The sequence below is a fragment of the Fibroporia radiculosa genome (genome assembly GCF_000313525.1).
Source record: "Fibroporia radiculosa TFFH 294 genomic supercontigs, scaffold591, whole genome shotgun sequence".
Classification (NCBI taxonomy): Eukaryota; Fungi; Basidiomycota; class Agaricomycetes; order Polyporales; family Fibroporiaceae; genus Fibroporia; species Fibroporia radiculosa.
In genome coordinates, this window is record NW_012133224.1 from 39,782 (window position 1) to 59,287 (window position 19,506).

The 19,506-nt window shown below is 50.2% G+C and overlaps 8 protein-coding genes across 8 annotated transcripts; 4 read left to right on the forward strand and 4 right to left on the reverse strand.

Annotated features, from left to right (window-relative positions):
- Positions 1-6: 6 nt before the first annotated feature.
- On the forward strand, positions 7-1,592 carry FIBRA_01310 (uncharacterized protein; the record flags this gene model as incomplete). The annotated part of the gene is made up of 6 exons (XM_012323187.1): positions 7-447; positions 551-850; positions 909-1,082; positions 1,137-1,249; positions 1,304-1,478; positions 1,557-1,592. 6 exons carry the CDS (start codon positions 7-9, stop codon positions 1,590-1,592), a joined length of 1,239 nt encoding a protein of 412 aa, XP_012178577.1.
- Positions 1,593-1,804: 212 nt separating this feature from the next.
- On the reverse strand, positions 1,805-3,700 carry FIBRA_01311 (uncharacterized protein; the record flags this gene model as incomplete). The annotated part of the gene is made up of 4 exons (XM_012323188.1): positions 1,805-2,217; positions 2,276-3,401; positions 3,449-3,583; positions 3,632-3,700. The coding sequence occupies 4 exons, from the start codon at positions 3,698-3,700 to the stop codon at positions 1,805-1,807; spliced, it is 1,743 nt and encodes a 580-aa protein (XP_012178578.1).
- Positions 3,701-7,637: 3,937 nt separating this feature from the next.
- On the forward strand, positions 7,638-8,436 carry FIBRA_01312 (uncharacterized protein; the record flags this gene model as incomplete). The annotated part of the gene is made up of 3 exons (XM_012323189.1): positions 7,638-7,935; positions 7,992-8,164; positions 8,218-8,436. The coding sequence occupies 3 exons, from the start codon at positions 7,638-7,640 to the stop codon at positions 8,434-8,436; spliced, it is 690 nt and encodes a 229-aa protein (XP_012178579.1).
- A 1,231-nt stretch (positions 8,437-9,667) lies between these two features.
- Positions 9,668-11,932, reverse strand: FIBRA_01313 (uncharacterized protein; the record flags this gene model as incomplete). The annotated part of the gene is made up of 3 exons (XM_012323190.1): positions 9,668-11,390; positions 11,663-11,679; positions 11,735-11,932. 3 exons carry the CDS (start codon positions 11,930-11,932, stop codon positions 9,668-9,670), a joined length of 1,938 nt encoding a protein of 645 aa, XP_012178580.1.
- Positions 11,933-12,395: 463 nt separating this feature from the next.
- Positions 12,396-14,234, forward strand: FIBRA_01314 (uncharacterized protein; the record flags this gene model as incomplete). Its single annotated transcript, XM_012323191.1, has 13 exons — positions 12,396-12,511; positions 12,563-12,585; positions 12,635-12,682; positions 12,752-12,860; positions 12,923-12,946; positions 13,002-13,138; positions 13,201-13,401; positions 13,455-13,510; positions 13,575-13,666; positions 13,719-13,880; positions 13,941-14,080; positions 14,141-14,152; positions 14,209-14,234. 13 exons carry the CDS (start codon positions 12,396-12,398, stop codon positions 14,232-14,234), a joined length of 1,146 nt encoding a protein of 381 aa, XP_012178581.1.
- Positions 14,235-14,751: 517 nt separating this feature from the next.
- Positions 14,752-15,918, reverse strand: FIBRA_01315 (uncharacterized protein; the record flags this gene model as incomplete). The annotated part of the gene is made up of 6 exons (XM_012323192.1): positions 14,752-15,084; positions 15,144-15,195; positions 15,252-15,267; positions 15,323-15,469; positions 15,743-15,829; positions 15,882-15,918. 6 exons carry the CDS (start codon positions 15,916-15,918, stop codon positions 14,752-14,754), a joined length of 672 nt encoding a protein of 223 aa, XP_012178582.1.
- A 1,814-nt stretch (positions 15,919-17,732) lies between these two features.
- On the reverse strand, positions 17,733-18,254 carry FIBRA_01316 (uncharacterized protein; the record flags this gene model as incomplete). Its single annotated transcript, XM_012323193.1, has 1 exon — positions 17,733-18,254. The coding sequence occupies one exon, from the start codon at positions 18,252-18,254 to the stop codon at positions 17,733-17,735; it is 522 nt and encodes a 173-aa protein (XP_012178583.1).
- A 592-nt stretch (positions 18,255-18,846) lies between these two features.
- On the forward strand, positions 18,847-19,384 carry FIBRA_01317 (uncharacterized protein; the record flags this gene model as incomplete). Its single annotated transcript, XM_012323194.1, has 2 exons — positions 18,847-19,026; positions 19,112-19,384. 2 exons carry the CDS (start codon positions 18,847-18,849, stop codon positions 19,382-19,384), a joined length of 453 nt encoding a protein of 150 aa, XP_012178584.1.
- Positions 19,385-19,506: the final 122 nt, after the last annotated feature.

Here is a 19,506-nt window from a genome sequence, read left to right on the forward strand (position 1 = left end):
CTCTCAATGCTCCCTTCGACATTGACTGCGTTGCTCGCCCCGGCCGTCGCGCTTTTCTCCCTTAATGTGAACTCTGCATTGCCACCTAAGAATCCTGATGTGTTGCAATTCGAACTGCGTCAATATCACGCAGTGTCTCCGGGGGCACAGGTCCTCTTCCATAATACACCACTCAACTCATTATCCGAGAACTCTAGGACAACGCATCGTCTTCGTTCGAAGCTTGTGAAGTCTCATCGCCCATCTTCTTCAGCCGCATTCGCCCATGCTCGAGCACGGTCGATCAGGTTTGCGGAGAGCGTTTCTCTTGATTGGGACGAGGATGAGATAGTCGGGCCCGATGTCGAGAGGCGGGAGACGCTGCTGGAGCTGGCGAAGATGACGAATAACGCATACTTGGAGCCGAGTGAGTCCGGCTGGTATGACCTCGACGGCAAATGGAATGTGGTGAGTTGGCGTTCAATGAGCACGCGAGCGTTTGGCCAGTGGGCTGTTGTCTCTCTCGCCTTTTGTTCTCTCTTTACTGAACGAATCTTTGCGGTGTTTTCAGAGCTACCCTGTGGGATGGGAACCGGATGCGGACGGTTTCCGAGGGCATGTATTTGCGACTCCCGACAACTCGACGGTCGTGGTCTCGATCAAGGGAACATCCGCTGGGTTTGTCGGTGGAGGGGGGCCTACCTCTAAGAAAGATAAACTTAACGACAACCTGCTTTTCAGCTGCTGCTGCGCTCGGATAGATTGGACGTGGACGACGGTGTGTGACTGCTATCGTGGTGGATGGAAGTGCAATCAGGAATGCCTGGAGACATCCCTAGTGGAGGAGAGCTTATTCTATTCTGTCGGAATCGTGCGTACTAGCGATCTTCTTATGCGCTGGAATTGACTTATGCGCATGGTGGACGCAGAACTTATACAATAATATCACCTACATGTATCCCGAGGCTAACATATGGGTTGTTGGGCACTCCCTCGGCGGTGCGCTCGCGTCGCTGCTCGGAGTCACCTTTGGTGCACCGGTTGTAACAATGGAATCACCAGGCGAGAAGATGGCAGCACGGAGATTGCATCTACCATCGCCCGTGAGTAAGCTGCGTTTAATCCTATGACTTTCCTCATCTCGCCCCAATCCGCAGCCCGAAGTCCAGCATATCACACATGTATATCACACAGCGGATCCAATCGCGATGGGCACCTGCAATGGGGTACTGTCTACATGCGCCCTTGGTGGATATGCAATGGAGAGTCGGTGCGTAGACACGCTTCCGACTGATGCAGATCCTGTTGATGTGACTTGTACAAGATGTCATCTGGGCCTTTCAATTGTTTACGACACAGTCTCGAATTTGTCATGGGCTGTCGATATACGCACTCACGGTATCGTAAATGTAATTGAGAAAATTCTCTCTCAGCCATGGCCACCAAGCGTCGAATCAGGGAGGGAGGTCCCTCAAGCGAAGGCAGAGGAAGATTGTGTAGTAAGTCGCTGCACAATCTAAGACCCACGGCGAGAACGCTGCATACGATTGGATATTGATGTGCTCTCTTTTCTGCAGGAATGTTTCAGCTGGGAGTTTGGTGATTTTCCATAACCTTTTGATTTAGAGCTCAAGATCGTTCCGACGCGAATGCACGAGATATTGAAACCAGTTTTCATTCAGTTTGGCACATACATGTTCATCCACACATCCCTGAAAGTCAAAGTGTTTGACGTCATAGGCAATGTGCTAGATCACTCTATGTATACAAGGTAAAGTGAGGCTTTTCCGCACATCGTTGTACAATATAGTCGAGGACCTAAAACCTATAATTCCGTTGTGAAAATGTGCCTATACATGTCTTTTAATTCTTCCCAAGCATCCTGCTCTTCAGAATCACGACAACATATTTTTAACGAGACGCCCTCGTCCATTGTCTTGAGCAGACTTCCTAGTGGAAGCTTTTCATCAAGTTGCTTGGTCATGGCTAGGAGTCCAGTGCACCATCGTGTTGTGAACCCAATGTCATAGGGTAGCTCGCGAGCATTCCGATCTCGAAAATATACCTCTATGTCTTCCATCCAATCCTCCAGCCAAATACGACGAAAACCTTCAAACTCTCGTGCGGTCAATTTCAGCGCGGGCAAGCGTCCTAGAGCAACTGCACATGACATGCAGAACATTTCTAGGTCACTTCGACTAAGCGCATCTTTAGCACAAGTCAATATATTGCCAATGCCTGTGCTCATCACACGTAAGATATTGTTGGTGTGTAACATATCATAATCATATCTCACCATCTGGACAGAAATGGAGATTGCATCCTGAGGAGGTCATGTCCCACAAGAGGTGCAAGGAGGCACGTTGAACAGGGATGGGTTCCCAGTAGTTGACAAGCTCGATGAGATCTGAAAGGGCTTGACGATGGAGTTCGCTATCGCAGAAAGACGAAGCTGACCGCATGAGAAGCTGGCGTAAGATGCAGATAGCGTCAAGCACGTTGACTATGGTCGAAACCGTGTCATGGGGGATCTTCGGTAGGATACAGAGCAGCATCCTGATCGTCCTCGCCGTTCCTCTTGGGCCAATAACCAGAGCCAACACGTCGGAGAGAGGCTCTGAGCCAGAATCACGGATACTGCTGATGAGGGTGGTAACCGAACAGCCCGCTGCTTCAGCGACTTTCTGGAAGACGAAGGAGACGGCCATCGCTGGCTTGAGATCTTCCAGAGCTGGCGTGATTGAATCTAACATGTCCTGGTCCGATGACGAACTATGGCACCAGGCAAAAGCGTCTCTATCAAGTAGGCCTCGGCGGCCCTGCAAAGACTTCATATCGCGCTCCCGCCATCCCTCGGGGAACGAAGAAGCTGTTTTTCCTTGACCCATCTCCATCACCGCTTCGTATAATAGTTCCCACATAAGGAAAATACCCCACGATCTGGGAGACTTGTATGGACAAGTGGCCAAAATAGCTGGCAGAATAGAGGTGGCCACGTAGAGCAACAGCGAAGTGACTATGAGAGCAGTAACAACTTCGGCCACCACCCGGTGTAAGGACCAAAGCAGCTCGATAAGCCCCAAGAGAAAGAGGATCAGTGATGCTTCAAGAAGGAGGGGTAAAGATGCTATAATGCCTGGAACCTGCCAGCGTATCAAATTATTGTAGCGATGCTGTCGTAGCCGAACAGCCTCTCGAGAAGAGGATGAACCTTCAGTTGTATATTCCCGAAGCCATTGTTTGGCCAGTATACCAGTGAGGGCAGTAACTAGGCTGCATACAAGGCTGGAAAACCAGAGAATATTCAAACGGACGGCAGAGGAAGGAGGCTGGAAGGTGCTCGGGGATGTGCTTGAATTAATCTGCAACATGGTATACGATTGGGCGCTGAATGTAGATACTACAGCGGACAACAAGCCCGCCTGGAAATTTGTCAGTTGTGCTGGCACGAATTGGCAAATATACTTACGAATACAAGCAGAGTGTCAATGTCATCCTTCCACATTTTGACACGCTCAGTATCATACTGTTTCATGAGACTGGCGCAAGCCGACCAGCCAGCAGATCTCGCCGAAAGCTGAGGATCTGCCGCTGATTTATCCATCTACACGATAAGTCTTGTACGTACATCAGATACAGGTGATGCACTCACATTCAGCGGCTGAGATTTCATAGATACTGTGTCGTAACCAGGATCCCGCTTTGTGAGTTGCGATGGCATGGTGCACAAGTGTAAGAGCTTGGAAATCAAGATCGGGTCAAAGAAATCCTGCACACGACAAAGGGATGCAATAGCAGGCTATGTACGCCTCGACAACTGAATGATATTGGGGACTTCATGAAGCCTATGACTCAGGATGTCCAAAGTCGACAGTTGCGATAGTAACCGTGATGGAAGAGGAAAATTTGCGAATTAGCTGTTCAACAATAGATGTCAGAACAGCAAGGCAGTGAGGATTCCAGTAAGCACGCCACCAATGACAAGTGGTTCGATGCATTCCATCAGCTGAGGTATTTGCATCCGTGGGAGAGGATATCACTAAAACTCCCGCCCCGATGCTACACTGTCCTGTGTTCAAGCTGACGAACGAACCGGGACAGTGGCCTTTAATGTACTACACAGCACGATCAACATCAGTGATGCTCGAAGCTGGAGTCTGACGCTCATGAATTGACCACTTCATAAACGTTCTTGGAATACAATGGCATATCGAAGGAAGGCCAACGCTGGATCTACGACGAATACAATCTAACTGAGTGCACGCGGCTTGCAAGAGGATAAGCCGGCAGGCCGAGCGTGGCCAATATTAGTAGCGTCCTGTCCATCGACGCGCTCGGTACTCACGGTTCTTCCATAGATATCTAACCCCTACCAGGCCGGCTCATGCAGTCGCACGCGCTGCTGTTGGCTCATACGGTCAATAGAAGGGAGACCATGTTCTGAACTCACCATCTGAACTCGCACAAAAGATCTCCACGAAAGTGCTACCCAAGATCCCGCGTCCTGATGCGCGCAAGATGCTGAGCGGTGGCCTTAGTATTGGCCAGGCGAAGGCTCGCAGTGGCGTATCCCGGCCTGCCCTAAACTTCCCACGGCCGATTCTTTTTATGCAGTCTTGCGATTCTTTTTGCCCTTCGTGCGGCGACACGGCCATATCTTCCCCATGTTGCTCATAGCTGCGACTTCCACGCGGCCGTTCGAGTGTCAGGCTGTGTCAAGAGCGATTCGGACGTCTCAGCACCTAATGTTCTCTCTGCTGTCGCAGCTCTCTGGCTCTTTCGGGATCTGGAGTTGTTTGTGTGCGGAGCCGGACGGGTCGGTGGTTCGTATATATCTAGCATTTTGATCAATAGCATTGTGTCTACTAAGCTACGCTGTTGTGCTGGTCCTCCTTCACTGTCGGCCACTCACTTGAGCTGTCATCTGGTCTGAAATTTTGTGGGCGCAGTAGGACATATGTTTTGTCATCTCACGCTCGTTGTGTCCAGTCAAGTCTGCCAAGTCTGCTAGGGTGCACTTAAGGTATCAATGTAACGCGAGGTCAGCTTGGTATTTATGAGTGAGTTACGGACGGCAAGTGGGAGCACTCAAGGTAGCCGCCTCATTGATTCATGAAATCAGGAAGAGTGGCTCCCAACGGTCCATCAGGTCTGGGCTGTAATTTTCCATCTCCGTTGAAAAGCTTACAGTTCCTTTCTGTCATTCATCATGCCATGTACCCTTGCACCTCCAATTTTCGACGAAGAATTGGGTGACATAGATGAGTGTACTGTGCAGAACGTTGACTGATTCCGTACCAAACGTTACGGCGTCGGGCGCAAGCTAGCGAGGCTTTGATTGTAAAAATCATGATATCGTCCGTGGGTTGATAGATTTCAAACCCAGGCGCCGGCCCCCGAAGGTGCGACTGCGCGGCGACCATGTATGAAAATCCGACTGATAGAAGCAACGAAGATTTGTCTAGTCATAATATGGCCCCTGCCGCAGGGCGAGAGTTGGCGAGAAACCATGAAGCGGGGCCAGACTAACCTCGACAAGATAGACACTTCAATGCAGTGATGAAAATATCATATTGTGTGTTTGAGAGGAGACCTATGCGTTTGGGTAACGGCTAATTCTACGTAGTAAACTCTCTCTCCTCCTAGATGATGACATGTGTCTAGAACCACGATCTAGCTACGGAATGGAGGTGAGGTCGTCCTGGGACCCGGGCAGAAAAAGATTATGAATGAAGGTTTAATTATACCAGATACTACGTTCTAGACACGCAGACAAATTCTCATGATGTGTTTGGAAGGATTGCAGTAACGAGGAGCCTGTGGTGGGTGCGATTGGTGGCATGCAGGACTACCTATCTGCGACACTCGCCGGACAAGAGGTTCCACAATCGCGATCACCCGCTGCTCGCGCTTCATCGGAACCGATAGGAACAACTTTGCAAGCTAGGTATAAATCGTCATAGCGGCGTAGCCAAACCCAGAACGCATTCGAGTGATATACACGGGGTCTCCGCTGGTGAAGGTTGGAGAGCACGCTACCCTACGTAGTCCGGGAGTTCGCGTGGTTTTGACAGTCTTCCGACTTCTAGCGAAGAATCGTGCTCGAATGTATTCTGGTCACCTGGCGCAGCGGAGGCGCGTGTGATATAGGCGTGTGTCCTCGGCATGAATCGCGATCCGTGGATGTCGATGTCAATCTCATCTGCACTCGAGGGTCAGAACGCTCGCAGAATCAATTGTTCAGGATCCGGGCCTCAGGGCGTTTGCGCGCGATGAACGCTACTGTAAACGTACCCTTACGGAGCTTCAGGTTTCGTGTGGGAATCACTGAAAGCAACAAGACTGAATTTCTACACAGAGAATCAGTCTGCACTGAATTTTATGACCTGATTTGAAGTACGTACTTGGTCACCGGATGCCAGTCCCTGCACATAAGTAACTGAATGGGATGATTTGGTGATCACCCAATCCCTTGCGCGTCAAGAGCGATTCGGTCTGGGTAAGCAAGGAACGCGCCTGTGCAAATACTGACTGTTCTTACCCTGACTAACAGCTCGCGCTGCTGTTATTGGCTTGTGAATGAAGTGCTTGATTTCAGCAGTAAGATTCTCGGATCATGGATGAACGACGAACGCGTGAGATGTCGCGTAGCAATGCGAGCAAGACCCAACGTCCAATACATATCTGCGCTTACAGTGAATGCAAAGTATATGCGAGTTGGGAAACTCCGAAACCAAGTGCTGACCGGTAAGATCCCTTACCGCGTAAATCGGCATTCATTCCCGCTCGATGACAGGTTGCATTAGCTGTTATCCTAAACATTTAAATCCTCTACTTCTGACAAATGACACAAACCTCGGGGTCGATGGCAACAGTCTGCATCAAGAAAGCATGTGAGTGAGTCAGCATGCCCAGACGAGGATCCGGACGACAAACGGCACGCCACTTGTAATTTTAATGGAAGAGAATCGCAGCAAGATGTAGTGCGGGTTCGCGTAAACCGAGGCTCTCGAGATAAACAGCTATGCACACGAGCGAGCCCAGAAGACTGGTTGCACTCGTGTAGGTTTACAAACAAGACTACGTAACCGCTCCACTGGGTGCGAGATGCTCCCTAGGGCAAATCCGCGAACCCGGCCGGGGTCTGCTGACCTGCAGAATCTCGGCAACGTGCAGTGCGGAAGCAAATGAGAAGTGTGGGGTTCAGGGGCAAGCCGGTAGAGTGCGGACAGGCCAGCACGTTTTGCACATGTACTTACAATTCACTTTCTGCAGCTGGAAAACTCTGAGGACATACACTGCATGTTGCCGTAGTGCCAGGGTTGGGTTGCGCTGTGGTGGGCTCATCCCATGCGATTCAGCAGTATGGGCGGGTGTGGTATAGGGGCGGCAGTGGCAAGAAGTGTCCACTGCTACGCAGCGTGGTGAGCTTGTAAAATGAGCCAGAGATAGCGAGAGAAGACGCAGACCAAGTTAGCGGTGGAGGGGCGGAGTAAAAATGGAGTGTTTGTGGAAGAGGAATAAGTCGCAGCAACTGTCCTGCTTTTGATCGGAGTTTGTTGCGCCTTCCTCATAAGCCCCCGCCGCCGGTCAGAAGACCCCTCCCATTCTCTTTCCCGTCCTCCGCTCTCTCTGCCCTCGTTCGCAACATCCAAACCATGGCCCCCGTCAACAACAGCAACAATCAGCCCACCCTCCCTATTCCCATCGAAGGCCACCACGGTCGTCGCCGCTCAAATTCATCCTCTGACGACTCCGATTCGTCCAATTCGCCCACCACTCCTCTCAGCTCTGCTACTCCTTTCCCTACCCCTGCGGCAGGTCTACCTCCCCGTGTTGCTCCCATCTCGCCATCTGCATCCCCTATTCTCTCCTACTTCTTAAATCAGCCGTCGCCCAAGTCGCCCACAAATACCTTCCCATTCCGGAGGAATTTCGGTCCGCCTGTTATTGAAGGTGCGCTTCTCCGCGTCTATCTCACCTCGCGAGGTGAGATCTCACTCGTTGAACAGACGATGAACCAGAGAGCGCTCCCGCATCTAACAAGCATGCCCGCCGTGCGAGCAATGCGTGGAGTGGTAGCGAGCGGTTCACTCAGCCACCTACGGTGCCAGCGCCCGGCGGCCAGCAGGAACGGGCCGTCGGTATTATGCGTCGTCTCTCGCTTGGGGGAGCTTTAGCTAGAGTGTGTACTCGCCGCTCTCATCTGGTCTTTCGGGATTTTAACTCCGTTTGCAGCCGCAGATCCCTAACTTCAAACCGACGGGTGGTCAGGATGACCGGCCTCAGGCCCAGCGTAGTGCCACTCCTCCCGGACGGTCCACGCCCTCGGCGGATACCCCGCGTAAGGCACGACGAGCAAACACGTTGGCACCTGGAACAGCTAGGCCTCCACATCGTGCGCCGTCTCCGATGGGCGAGCGCATCCTCAAGGGCCATTTCGACGGTTTCAACTGAGGAATGATACTCCGAGTCTTCACGCAGTCCACCGTTCATCAGTATCTCGCGTGTGCTGGACTTCCTGCCCCGTCATTTGTCGCCGCTAATTGTTTGTCATGATTCGACCTCTCACCATGTTCATGGTTGTGTATGATATCCCCGCACTGAACCCTACCCCGTGGTCCTCATAGACGCCGCACGCTGAGGTCTCTCTTGCCTTGATGCTTTCGCTTCGGGACACGACTCCGCCTAATCCCACTTCCTTCTCAATTGTACGTTCCTTGTGCGCGATCCCCTATCGCCGCCCAACCGCTGCATGGGTCAGCTTGTCCCGCTGTGCCTATCGCCGCAACCTCGCATCTTCACTCACCTACCTACATCTTAGCCGTGATCCTGTCTCGCCCCATCGTTATCCTTGCAGGAGCCATTCAAGGTTCGAAAGTATATCACCTCCCGCTTTAATGGTACTCGGACATCTGGTCCTAACTGCGTGTAACATTAATATGGTTTGATTCAGCTCGAAGGTAGTTCGCTTGTTTCATATAGTGGTTGTGTTTTCTTTGCGTAGGTATTTATTCTGTTTACGATTTGTAACTTTAGGTGTATGTATGTACGACTACGACCATGACACCCGTAAGCTGGATTTGCGATATAGGACCATCTTATGTCCCATCAGGCACTGATTGTCCGTTCAAGTTAGTCCTCTAAACACTGTCGTGAAGCCTATTCAGTGCTGACATTGTTGAGAACGAAAGCGTGCATCAAGGTAACTGAGGACGACATGCCGATTGCCAGTTCACCCGGGCTTTCAGTGCATAGATTGCAAATCTTGTGAGTGAGATATAAGATAAACGACTAACGTTACGAAAATGTATGTAGGGTATCACATTCAGGAACGAAAGAAGCAGATAGCGACTGGATTAGTAGAACTGATGTTCGAATTTAAAACCCGCAAGTCAGTAATCGTCCGTATGCAAATCGAACGTGATCGTAGACGAGAAACGAAGGAATGGCAAAGGTCCACAGCCGCAGCTGCGCATAGTGTAAGGATCAATTCCAAGCTGGAGATGTTCATATATACAACTGCCGCGACAAATACTAAAGACGAATCATTGCGTGGACGATGGAGAGACCTGGACGACAAGACAGTACCTACCAGACTTGTAATGCATTCGACGAGAAACCCGGCACCACACCGCGTCAGCCTATACCTCTCACTTCCCCTCCAAGCTTACAGCCCTCATCCAAGTTAATCTTCATCGGGTATATCCATCACCTCGTCAGGGATGCTGACGACGCTCACCGGGCGCGGCTGTGCCTCGAGCATATGAATCAAATCCTCTAAGTCTGTTCCCTTTCCCCCTATAGGCGTCGGTGTAGAGGCACCGTCAACATGCAAAATTGCGTCTGGAACCTCCACTTCTGGTTGAGCGGATTCTTCTACATGAGCCGCATCCGGCTCTGGGGCGAGTTGGTGGCTTTCTGGCTCCACATGTTCTTCGGGCGCGGGGACCGCCTCCGTTTCCTCGGGTTCGACATGCGACTCCTCTCGTGCCTCTGCTAGAATTTCTACTTCTGCAGGCTCTTGCTTATCCTCATGATGCGCCTCAGCTAGTTCCTTGGCGGCCGCCTCCTCGTGAAACTCCTCTGGCTCAACCAGCTGAGCCGCCTCTGCCTCCAAGTCTTCCTCCTTAGCGTTCAGGATGACCTCAGCAGTCTCTTCTGCTGCCACGTGTACGGTAGGTTCATCCGTAAGACCTATCAAGGCGTGCTGGGGTTCGTCGATGAGTGTGCTTTCTGAGCTCTCGAGTTCGTGCGTCGCTTGATCATGTTCAATCGGGCTGGCGAGGATCTCGGGCTCCTCTACATGATCGTGATGTTCTTCGATCGCTCCCTGCTGTTCACCTCCCAAATCGGAAGACTGAGCTACCACCGGCGCACCTGGTGCAGCCTTGATCTTTGCGCCCGCCGCAGCACCTCGCATCTTCATAGTCGCACCCTTTGGTAACGCAGTCCCCCGGGTGGCTACGGTCCCTCTTGTTGCATGCGCACCTCTCACAGTCGCGCCCCTCGTCGTTCCTCGTGCGGGACTGCCGCCCCGTGTCGGCGACGGGACCACTGACTTGCTCAGGCTAGCCGCTGTGGGCTTGCTCAGACGCTCCATCACTCCCGGTCCGGAACTTAGTTTCCTGACTGGAACGGGCACAGGCTCTGCTGCGTTGCGCGCTTTTGCAAGCGACGCCGCTGTGGGCGCAAAGAGACCTGAGGCGGGCGTCTTGGGGCGCCCAGGTGTCGTAGGCGTGATTGTTGCAGCAGAGGAGGGCGTCTTGGGTCGGAGCGACGGCGTCTTGGAGCGCGCCGGCGTGATTGAAGCACGAGATAAAGGGCGCGGACGGGATGGGGTAGAGGTTGAAGTCGACTTAGTAGAAGCGGGGGCCTTCGCAGGTGTCGAGGAGGACGTGGAACCAGAGGGTGCGCCGTGGAATGAAGTGGGTGGGGACTTGGCTGCAGGGCGAGCCGGGGTGCGCGTTGTGGTTATGCTCGACCGGGATGACGCGGTCTTCGACGGTGTACCAGGTGTTCGTGTAGGCATAGTAATAGAGCCCACGCTCGACTGTCGTGTTGGTATAGGTTTTGCAATCGGCACTGCCACTTCTGGTGGGGGAGGTGGGGGTACTTCCTGGGACTCCACCGCGGGCATGAGTGCATCCGGCTGCACCTGCCCTTTGCCGTCGTCTGTGTTTCGAGGCGACTCGGTGATATGTCTACTCGTCTCGATCACTTCAGATTTTGGCTTTGGTGGCCATTCGCGCTTTTCCTTGATCTCCTCCTTCACGGAATCGCCTGTATGATGAGATGCAACGCTCGATGTCCGAGGGGGCGTTGGAGTCACCGACTGCCGTTTGTTCTGCTGCTCGAACCGTCCAATGAGGTTGGCAACGCTCTGTCGAGGACGCTCATCGGGCAGCGGCCTGGTCCCAGTAATTAGTGTTTGATGATATGCAAGACCGGCATACAGTGGGAGCGTACATTCTGGTGACGATCTCGAGTTAAATTTGTAAAAAGGCAGCGTTTGCGCGATACCTCTGTAGAAGTGGACACGCAGCTCTCGCCTGCGAGAGCGATGGTGGTATACTTCACAATAGCAGCGACAGCAAAGATGGGGACGAGGTTCAACGTTCAACAGCTAGCAGACGCTGGGTGGAATGCCGATATAATGACTCGCGATAGTAGTGACGCATACAAATGGGAAAGCGCTGCCTAATCGGAGATTGAATGAGTAGCTGATCTTTTCTAATCAACTCTGAAGGATTACAGTTTCCGGGAGCAGACTCGGATCATAATGCAGCTGCTTGCATGCAGTGCTCTTCGCCCTGAATACTTTCCCTGTTGATCCAGCTTTAGTTATCGACTCGTTGCGCATCAGGCTATGTGCGACGCAGTGCGTGAAGGATGGCACAGCCGGCAAGATCATATTGATACTCTCCAGCAGTTCCACGATCGTATAGTACATTATGCTCTGAACTCAGTCCGGATAAATGACATTCATGATTCGGCAACGCTTCGTGGAGTTGACTCTCGCAAAAAAAAACATGTCGATGATTTGGACGCACAACTTCCGACCTTGAATCCAGCTATCGAAGCTTGAGAGATCTTGAGACATGGACTCCCTCGGACAAGCGCTGATGTATATGTATCATCATCATCTTATAGTTGCTATGTTAGCTGGTGCTGAGCTTCGAATTCTGGGTCCGCCTGCTGATACTGTACCTGCTTCGCTTGCCAGTTGGGTACTGTAGCTTCTTGATGGAGTGGAGCCTTAATTATTTAACCAAGTATGGCCATCCACCTTGCTCTCGACCACGACGACGGCCACTCAGCCACACTAAATTCGACGAACCTCCTTGTGGCTTGCTCTCCTTAACACGTACTGTCTGACACGCTCTTTTTGGACGACCTTCCTTTCATATATCGCGATGACTTTCAAGCTTGGCCGTGTCGTTAGAACGGTAACTGTTTTGGGTGTCCTGTATGCCAGTGCAAGCGATGCTGCAGCACCGACGCTCAAGGTGCCATTAACGTCCAAGCTGGCGTGCGTTCTGTTATTTTTTACTGTCTTGTCGCGGCCTAATGAGTACCATAGCCCAAATTTTGCGGGTTTCTACAGTGCATTTACTTCCATCGAGTTTTCTTACACATGCTAAAACAGGTTCAGATTCGTCGGCACCCTTGACTAATGCTGCATTGAAAGTGGTTACATCCGGTACGTGTTCAACCTTAGGGCTTTCAGGTGGCTCGCGTTGGCAACTGTGTGTTGATCTTGCACGCACAGTACAAACTGGAGATGATCAAACATTTTCCGATATTCTCATTGATACTGGTAGCGCGATTCTCTGGGTTGGCGGTCAAGAAAAGTATATCCCCGGAAATTATACCCACGAGTGAGTCAGCTGTGACAGCTTGTGGCACTGTATAAATTGAGATGTCGTCAATCTGCCGTTAGGATCAACCAAACATTCAGCGTTGGGTTTGTCTCATAAACCTTGTCGTGAGGGTTCCTGTGGGTGTTCACGATACTACAGGTACGGCACAGGTGGCGTGAGTGGTACTGCATATGTCGACCGAGTCACTATCGGTACTGCAACTGTTGATTCCCAAATCATTGGAGACGCGAACTACACGGACGGCTTCACGCTTGTCGAACCCCTCAATGGCATTAGTAAGTTGATTTGAAACATGGCACTTCACACACAATCCTCGAAACTGACACCTTCCATGCAGTCGGTCTTGGCCCCGTAGGCTCGAACTACGGCGAAGTTTCAGGGTTTAATACCACACCAACTTTTGTTCAAAATTTGTACACGGAAGGGAAAATCTCGCACATGATTTTTGGCATCTATATCACATCACTCAGCGAGAGTGGTATACCCGAAGGGACTGGCGAGATCACCTTCGGTGGGGTTGACCAGAGTCGCCTAAGCGGTGGGTTGATCTATGTGGTGTACTGGTTTGAGACTGACTGACCCGCGTTCAAGGAGATATTACGTGGCTTCCACAGAATGAACCCTTAGACTTTCACTGGGAATTCAATGTACGCTATCAGGGTTATGCAGTAATGGGAACTTCCAGCTAACATTCCTCAATATAATACAAAGGCTTCTACTCTATCTTGGGGTGATAAACTTCTTGTTACTGGTCCCATATATTCTCGCACCGATACCGGAGTGTTGCCCATCGCCATACCTTCGTACGTTGAAGTATACGAATCATCATTAGACTCTAACACTCCATCTTCACAGAGAGGCGTTCTTTGACATCTTGGACGATGTACCTGGTACCAATGTCGATTCGTCCTCTGCTCTTGAGGGTTGTTTGATCTTCCCCTCGAACGCCACCGCAAATTCTTTGCCCCCGCTTGAGATCGGCATCGGCAATCTAAACTTCTCCATTCCTGCTTCCAGGTGAGTCTACGTAGCTATCCGCGAGCGATCAACTCCTGACCAAGGCATCTGCATGCCTAGCTACATAGTGCCACCGACCCTCTACTCTGCACTGAATATCACTGCTGACAACATGACACATACGTTTATCGCTCCTGGCGGTTTCGGTGCATTTGATCTGGGGCAAAAGTTTTTGGAGAACGCGTACTCTGCGTATGACAGTGCGTGTCTCGTTTCTTCGTTAGTACAATGCTGGCTGCTTAACTCGATCCGATCAATAGTGGAAAACCATAGTGAGTAATCTTTTCCCCTGTTCATTCTGATTGACTGCTTATGTGTTGCCTCACAGTGATTGGCTTCGCTCTCCTCGCATAAGTTCATGGACATTTAGCAATCCAATATCGGACACGTTTACAATGGACTTAGATTATGCATTCTTATGTTGCTTCACAGTTGAATAATGAAAATTCATCTTGAAGCCGATACTCCGACTGCGCTCGTCTTTTAGCCCCACGGGGAACAATTGCGGTTTGCAAGGGAATCAAGGATATGGTTTCTCTGGTTTTGGGTTCGCGTCGGCGACTGTTTACGACTTGCGAGATCAGCTCCTGACGATGGAGATGTCATTTCTTACACCTAAGTGTTCTGTGCTTGCCTGGGACTATTGCTATGAAAATTGTATGTAATACATTACAAGGTCGGTCTTAGATCCCGCAGCTGACCTATTCTATTCTACCACTACGGCGAGGGCGGCGTGCCCGATGTCATGTTTTGATCATGTTTCGCGTAAAAGATCATCTGCAGCAAGTTGAGTCGCTAAAGAGAACGTCACCCGCCAGAAGTGACTTACAAGACATCTCCAATCCCCTTCTTGATCGCTTTATAGGAACAGTTAAATGCCTCCGCTGGACACCGTAGGGAGCGGTAGATTGTCTGCATGATACGACGGTCCCTCGACATCCTCCTCGTTTTCGTCCTGCATGGGAGACGCGAAAGACATCACAAGCGTATTTGATTCGATCTGCAGAAATTCCTCTGTATGAATGCAGGAGGGTGGACGAGAGCCGATCCAAACATCAGTGGAAACGGCAGCCCGCAGATGGAGCAAGAAGCGGTGGAGAAGAATCGCGCATACACTGATAATATTGAGAATAAGCAAAAATGCAAGCCTGAAAACAAGTGTCAAGACGAACGGGGTAAGAAATACTGTGATATCTGGGAATCCCTATGCACGTCATGGTGAGCACATCTTTGGGAAGGCAATACAGGGTTATGGGAACGTACGTAATCAACCCAATGTAGAATGGTATCGGCTAATAGCAAGAAGAACCGCACTCTGCAGACCCAAAATTGTTAAAGCCAGCCATTACAGAATCGTATCGTATCACATACATGAAATAGAATATTCCTGGTGGGCACGTAGCTTAGTTCTGATGCGGCATGGTAGCAAGCACACAACGTACCATCTCTCAGAAGGAGTTTCGCGAGTGTGAATTTAACGCCGCTTATATTTCGAATTGATAGCTCGCCAGAGTCGAATGCGTAGTACCAGACAAGTATGACAACTATTGCATCAGATATTATAGCACATGCTCGTGATGCAGTAGCATCTGCAATATGGCAATAATCAGTGACACATCAAGGAGAGCCCTATAATGCCTTTACTTCTGCGAAAGTGACATGTTTAGTTGTAGGAGCATGTATGGAATGCGTCTGACATACCTATTCAAAATCTTATCAGAGGCATTAACGGGAAGTTCACATATTGGGAATGAAGGATAATATTCGACGCTAAAAGTGGTCAAGCAATACTGAAACTGACCGCGACTGGGCGATTAATTATTTGCCATGGATTAACATGATTTGACCTACAAGGCTCGTACCAACTGGAACGAGACCCAACGCCAACGTCAACGATGTTAACAACTTATTGGAGTTGGTGACAGCCATCACCCGAAGAGCTGCAAACACTGAAAATTTATCTGAGTGAAAGGAGTGCGAGATTTGGCATTTCCCCCGTACCTGCGCTGAGAGTAATGCCGAGGATCCCAAATATCATAATGGACACATTGACACCGGCGCAACTAGTGTCCACATCAATCAGCAGCAATCCTTTTGGATGAACGGTTATGCCTGCCTCTACCGGACAGAGTCAGCCTTCCGAACAAAAGTGAAAATCAGAATGCATATACTGATACTGTATCCCACCGCAGGATCGAAAGTATGTACGTAATAGCCAATCCCATCATATCCGCAAAATTGAGTAGAAATAAAATGGCGGACAAGCTGCTGTTGCCTCGAAAGAACCAGATCTTGTTGATTGTGAGCATTAGTTCATAAACGATCAAAGCTGATCAGATCACAATCGCGTGAGTCCACTGATCATGCGTCGGGAATCTCCTAGGCTCACCAAACATCGCCACGGTGTAGCAATTGCTGATAATGCTAGCCACGTCTCGTTCAGATTGGCAATGGCTTTGTTGATAACCATGTCCACAAAGTTACTTACGCGGTATTTGCAGCCGCCTGGACATCGATCGTCGCCATCATAATAGACGCACTTGATAATGTGGCAGCTTAGAGAAAGCTAGAGTAAGGTGCCCCGCCCCTCACCGTAGGTAGTGATAGATGACAGAGTGAGGGTCCTGAGGAATTCCACAAATTACGACTTCCATTCTTGCTACATCTTAAATGTTCCGAGTCGAGGGTCATGCCGAAACCTCGTGGTCCCAGGCCACTTGCAGAATCATGGACACACACCATCACCAGACCACCGAGTGACAATGACCTCGTTGGTATCGAGGAACGCAAGTGTAGTAAAATCGATTTAATTCCCGTTTGACCGTCGTATCAATTTTAAGGCTAACGTAGGTGGTCCACTTCGTGCAAATTACCCCTTCGGCTAGAATCCCGGAAATTTTCTAAGATTCAATCGTTACGTTATTGTAAACTCCAAAAAAGACCATGAAAGCCATACCGCTTTTGGCATGCTCGGCATCATGCGCCCATCTCCGAAGCCGTTGCGGCAACGCGCCCCTCAAGAAAACCCAGAATTGCTGGTGCACAAACGGGAACGCTGGAATTCCAATAAATAATCAACAATTCTCCTTTAATTTATTGATCATACTACGGCGAAGATCCCACATGAATGATTTTGAGCACAAGTCGATCAGATACTATTGGGGCAGTATGTTGAACGTGTGCGGTACAAATTCGGAATCTTCCGAACATGTGGTACAGCGGTGACAGTTAGAGACCACCGAGCAGCCTAAAACCACACCTCCAATTTTATCCGATCGGATTGAGTGCAGATTTCCAGCTTGGTATTGTGATATGCCTGTATTGAAACCAGGAAGCATGTGCATCACCGACGAGATCTGGAGCGCAATGATGAACCAACGATGTAATATCATGCAAGATGCGCACATACCAGGACCACTCATTACAATCAATGTGAACAGCAATATCATCTCCGTATGGCCAACGATCGATGGCAAACACACGTACGTCGGGAAGACACCAGTGCAGGATCCAGCGCAGCTAGCACTAGGGCACCCTCCGGCTAGCTAGGGAGCAATGAAAGTACTAAGTTGTCCTAGCAAATGACTCGCATTGCGAGTTTGATGGTTCAGCCAAAATGTGCACATAGCCTCAAAACAAATTAAGATCAACTTGATGTACAGCAATGATGACTGTGATGCAATCAGTGGAAACCTCGTGTACGATCTACTCGAACCATGATTCTACCCAAATCACGGAAAAGAGCGTGATGAGGAAGATTTCGCGAACAGAGCCCTAAGTCGAAGACTCACCGTACCTCCAACCTAACCTCTAGAAAGTGACAGCCACGATATCAGCGGGTCCGAGGACCTGTCATAATGACAGCCACGCCTCCAGAGCAGCTAGAAGCCTGCTCGCTGCACCTCGCTCTCGCCAGAAATGTGATGCATTCTCCACCTTCACGATCTGGAGCTTCGCCTCCCTGTCCAACTCGCATTGCAGCTTCTTCACCCACTGCTCGTAGTTCTCCACTGATGTAAAGTCGTCTTGGTCGCCATACAGTACTAGGACGTTGGAACGGGGATCGCGGAGCAGAGTATTCAGTTCCTCGGTGTAAGTCTTCCCATGAAAGGCGGTAAGCCAATGTCGAGGTCCGAGAGGATATGAAATAAGAACGTGTGAGACTTGCAATTCGGGGAGAACTGGGTGCAGGGAAGCAATTAATGAGCCGTATGAATAGCCCTGTTTAGGATAGGCCCTATGAGCAGAGATCAGTTCAATGAGGATAATCGTACCACAATAACGACCGACGTAACGGAGGGGATCCGTTGAACAGTCCATTGGACTAATTCCCGTAAATCCAAACCTTCTCGAGATCCTGTTAGCGATGGCCATCCCGAAGATTTACCCACTCCTCGAGAGTTATATCGTATAACGTAGTAGTTTTGTGAACATAGCGGGTCTACTAGGAGTTGCAGAACACTGAGGCGATATGAAAGGAAACACTCAGATACAACTGGGTCACGTAAAATAACAAAGTAGTTGCACGTACGGATCATTCATAGTACCACCTAGCCAAGGCCAAGGATGCAAGCAAACAGCCAGCTTCGGAGCTCCCAGGTCATCAATTCTTTCAGATGAGGGGTAGGTGGAAGCTGAGGGAAATGATATGTCGCATTCCAAACATGTCCCGCATGCAAGCTCGATGGTTTGATGTCCACTCCTGAATCCTTCATGAAATTTCATGTTTCATTCGATTTGGTCAGTCAATCGGTGACAGCATTAAATAGAACTTTGAAGTGGTAACGGTTACGAAAACTGTAGGCGTGATGGGCGAGGACACCCTAGTCACACAGTCACGGGGATGCCACAGGCGCGTCAAGGTTCGCGTCGAGACTCCATTGAGGACGCGTCAAGCTGTAGTCGAGGTCGAACAGCGAACGGCCGTGAACGAGGGCCTCTTGTGTCTTCGAGACGATTCTGCATTATGACAATTTCCATTAATATCTTCCATGCTGACTCTTTGAGCTCGACTCGGACTTTCTCACCCCAGCTGGCTCAGTTCGGTGGCGATGAGATGGTGTTAATCGAGATGCAAGGGTCATTAGAGGTGGAAGGAAACAAGGATGGCCAGACTGTTGGGAAGCTGCGTATCGACGAGATAACGGTGAGTAATACAACCAGTCTCACTGGCAGCATCTACCAATTCTATCTAAAGCTGCTCAGGCGTAAGAACTAACCGCTAATTATAGAAAAAACCTACTCTTCTTATCGGCCATCATCTACTGGAAGGAAAACTCGTAAATCTCCCTAAGCCTCTTGCTGTGCTCCACCGTCAAGCGCATGGGCGAAGTAGAACCGAAGACGTAGAAATGGAGGATGATATTAGAACGCTGAAGGTCGAGGCGGAGTGGGACATTGTAGCAGTCGTGAAGCGCAAAATGATCTTCTCAAAACGACCTATGCCAATGGTAGGCAAACATAGCACTGCGTCGGAGACAAAGCCTATAGCGCAAAAGACATAATATACACCATGCTCCATACTCTCTACTAGTGTCGCTTCAAGATTGATGTCGCAGCAGAGAACTGGACTATACGACTCCATAACGCATAGCCATGACAGACGACAAACTTATCTCATGCACAT